Source organism: Corvus brachyrhynchos, unplaced genomic scaffold (genome assembly GCF_000691975.1).
Source record: "Corvus brachyrhynchos isolate BGI_N302 unplaced genomic scaffold, ASM69197v1 scaffold37, whole genome shotgun sequence".
In the NCBI taxonomy this organism is placed as follows: Eukaryota; Metazoa; Chordata; class Aves; order Passeriformes; family Corvidae; genus Corvus; species Corvus brachyrhynchos.
This window is the reverse complement of record NW_008239289.1, coordinates 450,962-465,957: the sequence shown is the minus strand read 5'-3', so window position 1 is coordinate 465,957 and position 14,996 is coordinate 450,962. Positions and strand designations below refer to the sequence as shown.

General features: G+C 39.4%; 1 protein-coding gene across 2 annotated transcripts in view; it reads right to left on the bottom strand.

Annotated features, from left to right (window-relative positions):
- LOC103619842 (fructose-1,6-bisphosphatase isozyme 2) overlaps positions 1-14,996 on the bottom strand; it is a 21,322-nt gene that overhangs the window by 3,049 nt on the left and 3,277 nt on the right. Inside the window, exons 3-6 of one of the 2 annotated variants that reach the window (XM_008638414.2) lie at positions 14,009-14,101; positions 8,439-8,579; positions 7,109-7,246; positions 994-1,113 (exon numbers count right to left, since the gene is read on the bottom strand). In XM_008638414.2, coding sequence (XP_008636636.1) covers positions 994-1,113; positions 7,109-7,246; positions 8,439-8,579; positions 14,009-14,101 — 492 coding nt within the window. The remainder of the gene's footprint in view (positions 1-993; positions 1,114-7,108; positions 7,247-8,438; positions 8,580-14,008; positions 14,102-14,996) is intronic. The other variant, XM_017740467.1, reaches the window with a different exon arrangement.

Here is a 14,996-nt window from a genome sequence, read left to right as displayed (position 1 = left end):
GACTGTAGACATCAGGATATTCTGACACCAGTGTGGGAGATGGGGCAGATTCCTCCACATACCAGGCATGGATGCAAAAGCATTTAAGTAGAAGGTTTTAAGTACGGTGTAGATCAGGAAAGGATGTGGTGTTGCAGTCAGAACACCATGTCCAATCTATTATGTACTGAGCCAATAATTATATACTTGAGCCAATAATTTCCTAAGGATGACCTGTAGTTTACTGTTGGTCCACAGATAAGCTGTGTGACTAGGTCTCTTAAAAGATATTTGTTTAGAAAGCTGATGATAAGGATATCTGATGCTACAGGAGAGAAGTTGAGGTTGACAATGGTCAAAGACTGACTGCATTGCACTGCACTGCACTGCACTGCACTGCATTGTCATGGTGCATTTTGTACAGATGTCCAAATGGGAATTCATATTTTCCCAAAATACTGATCTCAGCATGCATGAAGCCCACCTTCCACTGTAATCACCTTTTCTGACCAGGTGGCAGAAGCCCGAGTTTGCAGAGCTGGTCATATAAGCTCATTGCCCTTTGGAAACATAACGTAGGAAAACTTGTTTTTCTAGCATTGGACAAAACCCTTTCTGGGGCTCAGCGTATCCCATCGGCTGGTGGGATAACTCTAGTTGTCAGTTTAAAGAGCAGAGGTCCTCCCTGGGTCCGTGTTGTATCCACCAGCTATGCACAGGTGTCTCAATGGGATTCTATGGTACTGAAATATTATCTTTAGAAAATTAATTAAGTCCTTCGTTGTGGTGAAAACTGTTTGAGTAGTTCATAATATAAAAGCACACAGGAAGATTTCTGGCCTAAATTAGCAATTGCCCAAATTTCTTTCCTAAATTCGATTGCACTATCATTTTCATTAATAATTTTTTCCACAGTAGAAACTTATGATTTCTTTATTTAGCTGAACTACTGCTCTGGTAATACTAGAGGTGTTAGGTTGGCTAAGTTCACCAGAAAGGAATTCAATTATATACCTTTCCTTTAGGACTCTTCTGATTAGCAGGATACATGAAAATCCCACCGTACATCAATGTACGATGAACATCAGCTACCATGGACCCCACATACCTGGCACCATATGGGGAACTGCCATCCTGAAAAACATAGAGTAAAGCATTATATTTACCAGGCTAGACAGATAGTAGCATGGAAAAATGTAATTTTGGTATGAAACAGGAATCAATGGCTGCTTATGGATACTGCAAATACCGAAATCAGTCCTAAGCTTAGTCTTTTGTAAGATGTGATCGTCTACAGGCTTCAAAAATAAGTGTTTTAAAGAGCTTCATTCACAGTATGCAAACCAGAGTGCCTGTCATTTGAGTGAACAATTTGGAATCAAACCCCAGCCTGTGAAAAACCAAGGAACTGAAAACTTCTTCACCTTATCAGAACGAGGAAGTAATTTGATTTTTGATCTTTCACTGGTTCCTAAGCCTGAGCATGAGGAGGGATGTCACCCACTACATGTCCAGATGGTTCCAAGAGGACTCCAACTTTTACCTCTTAGCTTATTTGTCAAGTGGTGAAATTAGTCATAGCATTCATTCTGCCCCTTAATTTGGGAGATAGTGATTTATTCATGAATGTAATTCTCCTTGCTCTCAGCTTAGAAATCGATGTAGTTGAAGGAGAGGTCATTTTAGCAAGAGCAATCAAGGAAGTATTCATGTCAGTCTCAGGTCTGCTGGCCATAAAAATGGTTAGGTAGAAAATATAGAACACAAGCAAGGTGTCTTGAACAAACAGAAGTAGATACAGTAGACAAAATAAGCTCCGCTCAAGAAATGGAATGACATGTCCCCATACTTTTATGAAGGCGAGATACAAAATACAGATGTAAACTGAAGGAAAGCTTTTTAAGAGAAAAATTCTGCTGGTCTTTTCATATCTCTCATTCTGCCTTCAATAAAGCTGGGGAGGAATTTTCATCTTCCCGGAACACTACTAGAGACTGAACTTTGTGCACATTTAATACACATATATGTTTTTGTATTACAGTGATAAAAGTCTGAAAAGATCTCGGCATGTTTTTTTCCATGTGGATCAGTTTTCTAATGAAAGATCTTAGCACTTTCTGCAAAGCTCATTCTGTATTGATACTACATCCAGAAAAATACATAGATAACTTGTTCAGCAATGCCAGCTCCAGGACCTTCAGATACCACAAGTTAGTCACCTTTCCCACTAAAATCATAAGGATGGCTGGGGGAAAAATTGGAAAGAAAATAAAGAAAAACATAATTCTATTTTGAGATCACTTTTTCAAATTGTTCAATGCAAGTGTGAAGTTTTGATAAGTACTCTCTTTTAAAATGGGAAAAGATTCTCATGAAATTACATATTATAAAGGAACAGAACATTAGGAAGTTAATTCCTATGCTGCTAAAGATAAGACTTGGATATTTGATATAGCTGATAATAAAATTGAAAAGAGCCCAATTCCAGGCTATGTAATAACCCTTGTTCATGATTCTCGTTGTACCCGTTAGGAGAACTATCAAAAATTCAGAAGAAAACAATGCAAACTATGAAAGACGTGATGGATAAGACACAGACTAGAGCGTTTACATTTAGTTTTGTTTAAATCTGGTCCTACTGATTGTAAGCACAAGCGAACAAAGCTTTTAAGTATTTGCTCCCTCTTTTTTTGTGGCTTATGCTCAAATAATTGCATGTTTAGGCTTCAAATGATAGCTCCTCCATCTCACAGTTGTTTGTACTTGTGACTTTGCAAAGTGAAAATCTGACATCAGAAAAAACCAAACACCTTAAGAGGTATTAAAGAGAAACAAAGGTAAGTTTTCAGTTAACCTCTGGGAAAGATGTAATTATAGTCTCAAATTACCTTTAAAAATACAAGCAAAGGAAGAACTTTCTTTTGTGTTTTCAAAAGGTAATGAACTGAGTCTTAAGAAATGTTTGTTGAACACTAAGAAAAGCCGTAACATATCAACAAGCAGCCCCTGAACCAGACTGCTAAGGATTGCTTCAATGACATTATCAAATAAGACATCTGCAAACCACAGGTATAAAATATACTGACCACAAGCTGCACAGCTGAGCCACCTGTGTGCACATCATCTGACAGGTTTGGAATGTGCTAGGTTTCCTATTCACATGCAGATTATTTACATAATTTGTGTGTACATGGACAGTGTTATGTGAAGGATGCTTTGTGGATTCCCTTCCAACTCAGGATATTCCAAGCTGATGAGATGCCACTGACAATTTTAGTTGCTTCTTACCCAGATAGATATCCACCTGCTATGGACACAGTGCTGGGAATCTGCTGAGAAAAATACAGACGATAAATTCCTCCATTTTGATAAGGTTGTCACTTGAACCACATACTGAAATAAAATTTTTACTTCCTTTAGCGTACAGCTGTCTGCATGGGAAGAATAAATACTCCTTAGTTAGTGAAATGTTATTTCTTGTTTCTCCAGTTTTGTTGCTCATGCATTTTTTTTACAGATGAGGAAGTTAATAGGTATTGTATGCATGTTGGCGTATTGCCCAGGCTTTCTTCTCAAACAGCATGACAGAGCATGAATGCTAGACAGGTACATCCCAAGTTCTCAGTAATGCCGCGCTCTGTGTTTGCTCAATAAGTCCTTCTGATTGTTCAGTCAATGCCAAAGAAAGAGTTGGGGAACCTTCATGTTCCCTTGGTCAGCGTCCATGGTGTTTGAGTAGACAGGTGGCTACTCTTCATTTTACCCCTTCTGCTGCTTTTTTTTTGCTTGATGCAAATGATCAAAAATTATTCATAACAGATAAGTCCTGTAATTTTTTTCTTCACATTCTGATAGAAGTCAATTTTTAATTTCTTTATTCTACTGATTTCTGGCAGCCCTGTTCTTCCACAGCAGAACAAGACCAGGTTTTTCTTACATAAATATGATGACTAGGAGAGGAGGGGGGCAAGAAATCTTTTCTGAAGACCACAACAGCAACACCTTGCATCCCTTACTCCACATAGAGATGTGGTGACAAAAGTGTAGTGGTTTTACTAGCTTTTTTGTGTCACTCAGACACAGCTTGGCTAGTTGACAGAAGAATGCTTCCTAGTGAAATGTGCTGTTGATGGCAAGTTTTTAATGATACTGCTGAGACAAATCCTTAGCCAGGGAGTCTCAAGTGCATAGGTCCCATCATCAGCAAACTGTGATGGGACTCAGCTTCTCTTGTGCCTGACTGTAGGAAGCAAAGATAAAAATAGGTGTCATAGCAAAGTGTGATAATGTCCAAAGGGTGTTCCCAAATTCTTCCATGGGTGAACCAGTGCCAGAGAGAAGCTAAGGCCTTGCAGCCATTATGGGAGGAAGAACCCCTTTTGGGGAGGAGTTATAGTAAAATCTGTGCAGAGACAGTTTCTGGCCCAGCAGTGCCCATTAAGCATTGCAGACTGGAGTAAACACATTGCATTACAGGCAAATTTGCAAACAGAAATTTGGTCTTCAAACTGGTTAAGCAGCAGCATGATTTTGTCATGCTTAATAAAAAGTTAGCTTTACTCTCATACCAGAAGAGATGTGGTTAGACATACATTACTCACTTCATGATAATACTAGGAGGCTTAGGTCTGACCTGCACGACACCAGCATTTCTCTAGTGCTTTTTATTCAGAATTGATGCCTTAGGTAAATGGTGATCCACAAGAAACTTTGAGGGTCAATGCAGCTTTGTAGTCCAAACTGTCTGCTCTGAGACACTGATGTTAGACAGTAAAGGGAAATCTCTCTTTTACTCATGAATAGTTGATTTTTAGTGTTTCGTTGCCGATGACAATGATACAGAACATAGGATGTGTTGTGGACAATATTCTACTTTTGTTTGCCTGTTTTATTTTTAACTGTTCAGTTTTTTGTGGCAATGTCAGAGAGACATCTGAACAGCATGTTGACCAAGAATCACAGAAATGAGTTAATACAGGTAAGATCAAAGGAAGAAAAATGCAAGAAAGTGACAAATAGCTAAAATTGATGCCTAGTCTCTTGGCTTCTAGTGGCCAGAAGAATATAGGGTGGATGATCTGCCTGAATAAGAAGGTGTTCCCTGATGCCCACATGTCAGTTCCTCCTCAAGTCACAGGCAGGGGATATCCAGCAGACATCCTCACTATCCTTCTGCATGCTGGAGAGAAGGGGACAGAGACCAAAGCTGTGAAAACTCCACCTGGCTCCTGTAGGGAGAGTAGGAACATCACCCATGTGGCTGTAGCTGGTTAGGTTTGCAGATGAGGCCAGAAAGCATGTTTCATGCTACATGGGAATGTTAGCACCTTTTCTGTCTAGTCCTCCCCACAATGCAAATAAAATGTCCTTTCCAAATCAAGGAACTGAGTTATGCTGTTTCCGAAACTCAGATTCATAACAAGCTTCAGATGGGCAGGGCACTGCCTTGTGCTTCATGGCCATAACATTTATGCCTCAGCCCCTCTCATGCAGACAATTGTACATCTCAGAGCAGCAAAAAATGTGCTTGTTCAGTACAACTAAGGAGATTTCCCCTGCCCCAAATAACCCATGTACTTCTGTGCTGCAACAAAAACATCTGCCAACTTCTGTTGCATTAGACCAACAATTTCAATAGGTTTTCATCAAATGCACAGATTTGAGATAAAATAGTGTTTGCAAACGAGTTTTTTCTGGTATGTCCTAAATTAAAGATTTAGTAAGTCACATGATACAGCTGTCCTCACTGATCCTGTGGTGAAATACTTCTGCCTGGTCTTTCCACTGAGTTTGAAATCTCCTCAGTCTTTTCCTTGTTGCATGGGGCTGATGCATTTAAGAGTTTTACTTTAAGTAACACTGGTGCTTTGCAAAACCACAAATTAATAAGTCCAGTCTTAGTGCATTATACTGAATACATAGCCTATTATAACATGAGCAGAATGAGAAGCACAGAGGTCCTTCCCTTGGACTAGGTTTCAGGAAGTATGAAAGTTGTGTCCTGGGCTTCTGCTTCTCTCACAGCTGAAATGAATGCAGACTTTGAAGTCTCAAAATAACCTCAAATATTCAAAGTTAATATATTAAGAATGCTGTGATGTGACACTCTTTGTAGTTACAATCTGGGTAACATGAAAAAGGGCGTTTGATATTCAGTCAGTAGTCTTGCAGCTATAGCCGATGGAGTAAATCCAGGTTGTTTAGCTCAGAAGGAGGAGCTTATCATGGGACTATAGTTTAAATGATTACTCATTATATTTCCCTTGTACAGCACCCTGAGGTTTTAACACAAACCATATTACAAATATATGACAACATATGACAACTAATAACTTAAAAATAATATGATTTTTTTTAATAGGAAGAGTTTATAAACCAGTTTCCTGACCAAATTAAGTCCTGGGTTGATCCACATCACAATATTTCATTATGAATTACTCTTCATATAGCTTCCAGCTTTCCACATTGAGAGCTTGTGTTCTGTCCTCCTAGCATTGATAAGAGGCCATACAAAATTGTATTTCTCCAAGGAAGTTCATCAGACATGGGATGTCCCTTTTTTAACAACCAAATATAGTGAAACTGTGCCTCACATCATGTGTTTGGGTTTTCTCCCCAGCCTATAGGTTGGTTCATGCTCCATATGATGCAAGTAGACCATGTAAGAATGATACTACATTTTCAGATGCAAGCAGATACAGGAAGGTGAAGGTGATGCTACCCAGATTCCAGCAAGCACCTTCTGAGCAGCACATGGAATCTAGCTCTAAATGCCCAGCTGCATGTATGACTGAACTGCATATTCAGATAAAGCTAAAAAATGAGGGTATCCCCAAATTTGGTGTGCACAGTTCCAGATCTTTGTTGAAAGATCTGGCTCTTCAGCACATTTCCCTTCACACGAACAAGATATGATTTTATTTACCGAAGTCTAAGTTATAAAAGATGTCAGGATGCCAAATAAAAAGCTCCATTAGATGCATATCTAAAATGGACCTGATGGTATAAAAGGGTTACATGGGTCTGAACTCAGAAAGACCTTCAAATTCTTTTCCATCAGCCAGGACTGCATGGAATGCAGTGCTAGCCAGTGCATGGTACATTGGGTACAGTGCTAATATTTTCTTACCTCAGGGAATTTCTTCTTTTGCAAATATTCTGTCATTGCAGGATCAAAATACTTTGCATAACCTTCATTGAGACTGTATACTTTCCCCTTCTTCTTGATTTTAACATCTCTGTCCACCAAAATAAATTCACCAAGACCCTGCAGGACAGGATAAATGAGATATTAGCAAGCAGCAGAAAATTTTGTTGACTTTCCGTAACAGTTGTCACACTAGAGATGGCAGAAATGCTAGCACAGCTTGATCCTTTCAGCACCAGTCTGGTGTATAACCTCACAGTATTTCAAAAGAGACAAAAGCAGAGAATTTGCATTAAATTAATGAAAACTTGTCACATTGGTACTATAAACAAAATTGAATTGGTATAGAGTATCAAAAGAACATGAATCAGCCCTGATAGCAGATGGATAATGAATCTCTGTCCACAAATCATAAGATTCCAATTAAGAAATGATGCTGTCTTCTAATTTTTGAACCCTTCTTGCCTGGCTTGTCTAAATATCTTAAAGTGAATGTGGTCAGCTACCCTCATGTGTTGCTGTCTGCAGTTTGATTTAAATTTCTACCTTCTCTGTCTCAACCAAAGCAGTTCATCCCCCAGTTCTTCCCACTAGGAATGAGACTATTTACAAAGGTTACAAGAAGTTTTGGTAATAATTCACCCTTTTATTAAAAAAAAACCAAAACAAAACAACATAAGAAACAAAACTCCTATGTAATTGCCCACATCTAATTCTGGTTTTACAAATGAATGATCTTCCTACATTCCCACAGTAACACTCATTGTGTTCCTGGGCACTGAAGAGTGGCACATGTTCAGTTGTACAGGCATTATCGTGCTTTTGCAAATTTTTGGGTATGCACATTAGGTGACAGCCATACAACTGTACTGCACTCAGGAAATGAAACATCACCAGGCATGAGCTATCAAAAAAATGGTCCTTGCCTCAGGCTAAAGAGTGAACATGCTGATGTTCTTCTTCAGACAGAAAAATCAAGAATAAAATAAACACAGGTTCCTTTAAGTGAAGACAAAGACGCTGTACAGATTAAATTTTCTGAAGTGTTGGTTTGAAGGAAGAGGGTTTCAAACCCAAAGAATTTAACTTAATTTCTCCTCTATTGAGTAGAAGAAAACCAAGAAGGTATTGCAATCCACATGCTCATGTATTATTAAATACCTGTAAAGAGAAGTTGGGCTGCTCCAGGACATGGAAAAAAGAAGTGCGTAAAGTGGACAGATTATAGAGACAAGGATTAACAAAAACAAGTAAAACCAAGCACAGGAAGCTCTAAAAGATAGTGCCTATGTGATCAACACCACTACTGTACCGGATCGAGCATGAAGCAGTCCACTCCTTGGCCTGTGGAGAGGGCAACCAGCGTAGCACTACCATACAGGGCATAGCCTGCAGCAACAATATTGCGTCCGGGCTGTAAAGCATCTTTTTCAGAGGGCTCATTGTCTGTTTCCTGTGAGGAAATATTACCATTGGACCAAAGGTTAAATTCTGATAATGAACAATAAAAATAACATTTCAATAACAATGTGTGACAGATTTCCTTTTTCTGTCTGTACAGGCCTTTGCAACAACCAAAACAGAGATTGTTCCCACTCATTAAGGGCAAGTTTGGTACTGGTACATGTACATGCTGGGACAGGACGCTGAGAGTTTGTTATTTTGTACAAGTCACGCAATCAATATGATACCTGACACAAAGCTGATCCCTTAGCATTACAGCCCAGACTATTAATTAAGAATCATCAGAAATCTGAGACAGAGCAGAGGTACTAATTTTCTGTAAATGTAACATAACCTATCACACTGACACCCCTCAGAGGGAATAACTGAGAGATAAATGCTGTAACTGACATTACAGACAAAATGCTTCCATAGTACAGAATAAAAGGGTATAAGGCACATCATGATGGAACTGAGTTTGTGCCTTGGTCTCTGCTGAGTGAAGAGACACATAACTGAAGGGATATAAATGTTCATGTATTATATACACGTGTTCATCATATTATATACAAAATAACATGCATTTGATGATGTAAAGTGTGCACGTGTGCAGGTATGCATATATAACTCTACACAGAACATTCAGGGGCATTTTACTTCATGCTTTAAATCAATTGCTGACATTCATATTTTGTTTTGGCACTTTGGTTATCATGGAACAACAGTAGCCCGAGCAGCCATGGTGCAAATATTTCCAGCCAGCCCAAGGGGTGTGCCTCAGCCACAGCTTACAAGAGTTTGTCTGGTGGGCTAAAGAAGGACGACAGCCAACCATACTTGGAAAGGCTGGTTCCAGCCTTCACCTCCTGCAACTACAAAATGGGGAGGATTTTTTTGATATCAATGTTTATTTGAAAGTTCACCAGTTGCGGTGGGTCTTGTGTGGATGTTTTGATGGTAGCCCATGAGGAATTGAAATGAGAAACCCCCTCTTTCTTCAGTCTATGGCTTAGTATTTTATTGTTCCAAACTCAGACAGTTTCTCAGTGACTGCAAGGGCTTATTTAGATTGAGTAGCAGCTAAATAGAAAGAGCAGGTCTAGCCCTGAACATTTGGTTAAAAAAATGTAAAGATGCATGAAGACTCTCGTGTGTAGAAAATAAAATATTTGCCCATGAGGGTCCTAGCAAGGTGATCCCATTCATCGTTGTATGCCAACACCCTGAGGAAAACTGAGATGTGGGACACCAAAATGACACCTTTCTTGGTACATGAAGACAGTAATTTCACATCAAAATGTTTTTATTTTCAGCTGAAAGACTTTGTTACTTTTGTTTCTTCACTTACAGTTTTTAAGTGTATTTTGCTCAAAATATTATTATTATTATTATTTTGCCAAGTTCTCCGGTGGAAATAAAAAATCCAGTTGACAGACAGCTCTTTATGGAAGCTGAAATATAGCATGTACAAATATATGTGGTAGTCAGTCCCTTGAAATTATATCAAGCTGCTTATTCTGAGAGGTTATAATGCAGATAATGAAGGAAGAGTAGTTTAAGCTTTTGTTTGCATATTTCAGAGCTTTGAATATTGACTAATAGTAGCCAATACTTGGCGAAACAATCCTTACAATACCAACTATTATGGCCTACATAGCATCATCTCTTTCAAAATTACATCCCTATGGCACATGCATCTCACCACCAAAAGCAATGGTTGTCTATAGCAGACTAATTATTTGCAACATCAAATGCAGAATTAAACATGTATTTACACAGTTTCAAACATATTATAGTTGTCATAGCTTTTTGTATGCTCTTCTCATCAAAGAAAACAGTTTTGTATAAATAGAGCAAAGTGGTTTGTTTTCTAGTATACAGTGTGTACACAATATATGTAACTTCTGGTTATAAATATACCGGTTTTAAATATATTTTTTTCTGAGATGAGCTTTTCAGTCCTATTAAATGCACTTTCTATGTTAATATGGCTGAGAAACTATATATATGTTGACTATTCTGAAAAAAAAAAGAGGAACTCCTCCCTCAAGGTATGGGCAGTTGGGCCTAATTCACTTGTTTTTTCATCCTTGTTCACAACTGTGTTTCCAAGAGCTAGCTTCCAAAAAGAAGGAGAAAAGCTCAGTTTGAAACAAACATTTTGCAGACCTAGTTAGAATGTGAAAAAGCTACATATCAGCTGATACTTCAATGTTAGTACTGCAAGAGTTTTGTCCTGCCAAGGTACCATGTACTATTAAACAAACCAGGGAATTAAGCTGGCCAGCACACTCTGACAATTGCTATTTTCTCTTCTTTCTGGTGCACAGATGGATCTCCTGTCCATTATATTTTGAATATGATGGTGGTAGTGAAACCTTCATGCAATGCAATAAAATATGCAGATGGACTGCAAATAATGAGTTGTAGTGACTCTGCCACTGTAATCCATTATTGGTGTGAAGCAGATGAAACAAGAGTTGCAGAGTTTGGCTACAGGGGTACCCTCAGGTGATATCTGAGTTTGAAATTTTTTGTGTGTGTGATTTTCCTGCCATTGATCATGAGGGAATTCTCATTACCACTGCGAGCAGCACTAAAATGACTTGATTTCCAGGTCTCCATTTGTATTACGTGTTTCGTGAGTATCCTTTGTGTTTATACTGAATTCTTACACCTTCTCTGTGAAGGACCATGTGCAGGGGAGGCCATTGTCTTCCTGACAATGAAGGGTAGCAAATAAAACACATCAGAGGCATTGGGCAAAGTTACAAACTAAAACCAGAGTGAAACAAAGCAAGATAGTTTCATAGCATATTTGTGCAATACGAATTAACAGATGTAGGTTCAGCTGAGTGGAATGAAAACCCAGGAAGAACCCAAGCAAAAAATATTTATTGTCACCACATCCTGATGCTTTGGCAACTGACAGCTCCTCAGCGGCAGCAGCTGTCGAGGCCCAGTCCTCTGCTGATTCTGCCAGGCTCTTCCCTCAGCCCCACTTTTCTGGTGTTTCTGATTTTCAACAGCACCACCCTTGTTTCAGAAATCAGAGGCCAGGTGGAAAATGAAATAAACCTGAGATAGTATTCATTTCCTCACGGCTTTCACTAAGAAACTGATACAGTGCTTTTCCAACATGAGGAAATGGTCCTTCCCACCATGGTGGAGGCTTTGGATTGGGAGCCATCAGACAACTGTTTTCAGGACTGAAATATAATGTCCAAGTCTGGCCTTTCTATAAGGGTGCTTATTATCTGTTACTTTTTTTTCTAAAATAAGCCAAATGTTTCTGCTCTGAAGAGTGTACCTTTGGAAATGAAGCTAAGGTGAGACATGGTGAAAAAATTAGTCATGCGCTCATCTCAGAATTGGTCGGTGCTACGGTTCATCATTTGGAATCACAATTGGTCTACCTTTTCAAAAGTGTTGTTAATGAACTTTAAATTGATGAAATTATGTTTTCTTTCTTAATTGATACTTATCCACTGGAATAAATATCTCACTTTCATTCTTTCACACTGCCCTTTAGTAACAGTCAATAAAGCACTTATTCAATAATTTCAAAGGATTTGATATTAGTAGTGTTTAAATGTAATAGTATTGCTATGATACTGTGCTGAGAGGAAGGTACATTAATTAACTTGTACTTTGTAATTAGCATTTTAATGGAAAGTGCTATTTAAGTGAAAGCCTGTAAATTCAACATTGTTTCTAACTTTCCAGAGAAAAATGAAAATTTTCTTGTAAAGTTGATCTTTTAATTGACAAATGCTGCTTCATTCCATTCTAACAGCAGCATTTTCATTTGGATCTGAACTATTTGTACAAAGCAATGTAATTTTATTTCTATGAAGCTCTGAAAGGCGTCTACCCACATGGAAACTGGTAAATTAGAAACTGTTTATAACAAATATGTTAATATACAATACAACAACTGTGAAAGGATCACAAAATTATTTGAAATCTTGAGCATTTGGAAATCTGGAAAATGTTCTTATTCTGAAGCAGAATCCTGGGCAGTCCGTAGTCTTCATACATATTATAGGTAAGTAAAAGATGGCAGAGAAATCTAATTGGTATTTCAATCTTCTAAGCTATATTAATCACACTGAGCACTTGCCTTTATAGTTACACAGTTAACTGTAAGTTAACACAGACTAAGTTAACACAGCATTTCTAAAGAGAAAGATGATGTTTAGTATTTGTAAGATGGTTCTTACTACCTTTAAGAATGTTGGACAATGCAGCTATTGCCTACTGCAAATACTGGGAGCTGATGTTGTCATTTAGGGTATCTTTGGAGAGATAGATGAAAAGGGTGGCAGTCCCTTTGCTTAACATAAGAACACATTTCCTGGATTTCATGAACACAAATAAACTCTTTTCCCTGCAAAAAGCAAGATACTCCATGGTACTGGAGGTAGCCCCGGGGATGCTTTTTCCAAAATCATACCCAGGCACCATCTCAGTGTTGTCTGGCCTGTACTGCATCTATGGTGTGGTTTTGCACTAACCATTAACTGTGGACAGCCAAATTCCAGGACTTGGCTTGTGCCACGACCCTCTTGAGATTGTGCCATAACTATTTGATTCACTAGTAGATGCATATTCTCAACAGTGATGACTATTGTATTACCTACAAGATGTAAAAACCAAGGACTAGCCAGCTGAAAATTATGAGCAAAGAGGTGAGAGAGACTTTAAAAACATGTCTTCATTTGTTTGAAGTGTAACATCTGAATTTGCAAAGACTTTTTTGAAGTCACAAGTAGTGTAAACAGTTATTTCACAATAGCAATGGCTGAGGGTCTCCCACAGTCATATGACCGCGAGCTCAGGCTTCGGAAAAAACACGAACTGCTGGGAGATTAGCAAACAAATCACAAGACTTGGCATGACTGTAACTACTAGCATTTGTAATTGACTGCGTAGCTGCTGTTCTGTGCAGCCCATGGGAGCAGACATGCTACGGATGAATGAAGGTGATTGCTTCCTTCAGCCTCCATCGTCACCATGCTTGTGAACCCCCATCCAGGACAGGCACAGCAGCTGGCGCTGCGAGGCCACCGCGCTGCTGACCACGGCACGGTTCAGGGCCGCCAGCCCCTCGCAGTGCGTGTCCAAGAGGCACCGTAACACTGAGCCAAGCATCACTGAAGGAGCTAACCAGCTGCCCTGCGGGTGAGATGGTTGTAGTTAAGGGCCTTTGTGTGCGGAGGAGGGAAGTGCTGCCACCTAACAATTCCATGGGGCTGGCTGTCCCCTTCCTGTGAATTCAGACAGCGTTTTAGCACACGTGAATAACAAGTGTTCGTCTACTCTTTCTGAGGCTACGTTTTTCCCAGAGACACCTAAGGGACCTAGGAAAGAAACTAGGCAGGATATTTTTCTTTCACCAAGTGAATCGTGCCATGTGTGACTTGCCCATCCTCTTACCTTTTTGTAGATAGCAAATATTGTTCCTATTGGTGCCAAGCAGTCTATATTGGACGAACCATCAAGGGGGTCAAAGCACACCACATATTTACCCTAAAAGAGAAGTGGCAAGGGAAGCATTACATAATGTGTTGTTTTGCATTATTATTTCCTTTTACTTGAAAACATGTTTTTTGTCTGCATTTAGCCCTCCAAACATGCCTGCTATGTCTCGTCAGAGGAGGCTGCACTGGTGACCCAGCTGGCGCTGCAGCACAGCACCGACCCCCAAGGGCCTGACAGAGAAATTGGAGAGGACATGTTTCTGCTTAGACAGTACAAATAGATGACAGAGGAGCAGTCCTCTGCTGCCAAGCAGTGCAAGAAAAGCAGCGCAGTTTAAAAGCAAAAGGAGTGACTCATTCTGGAAGCAAGTATCTTTCTTCCCCGAATAGATTTGTTTAGTTTTGCTACTTTTTGCTGCGAATGAAAGGATTTCGCTGTGTTGTGAGGTTTGAGAGTAAGAAGGCAGAAAGAAAAAATCTTCAGGAAAGGGCAGGGTTACATCAGGGTGAACAGCAACTCGCTGTAATAGGATCCCCTCCTGGGGGAAGCCTGATGAAGCAGTCAGGTGTTTCCTTTGGACATGTAACATAAAACTCAGTTCTGCCAGCCTCTCATCTCATTTTATCTTGCTAAATACTAATGTAATCCAAAACCATTGCACCGGTGGTCAGGGAATGTAATAGTACACTTACACCTGGGATTTGGGATGTGTTAACAAGCTTAAAAATAATTAGTCTCCTCCCTTCACAAAACTTTAATAATAATTTTACTCTCCACGTCTCTTTTAGCTGTTGAAATCGTGCCATGCACTACAGTTATTAATGAAAACAGCGCAGAAATGGTGCAAATTTTCTGAATTCCCTTGGGAAGGGTTGGGTTTGGGGGCCAGGGCCAGGTTTCATACTTGAAGCAAGAGTGCCACCTGCTGCTGCCTGAGCCGACA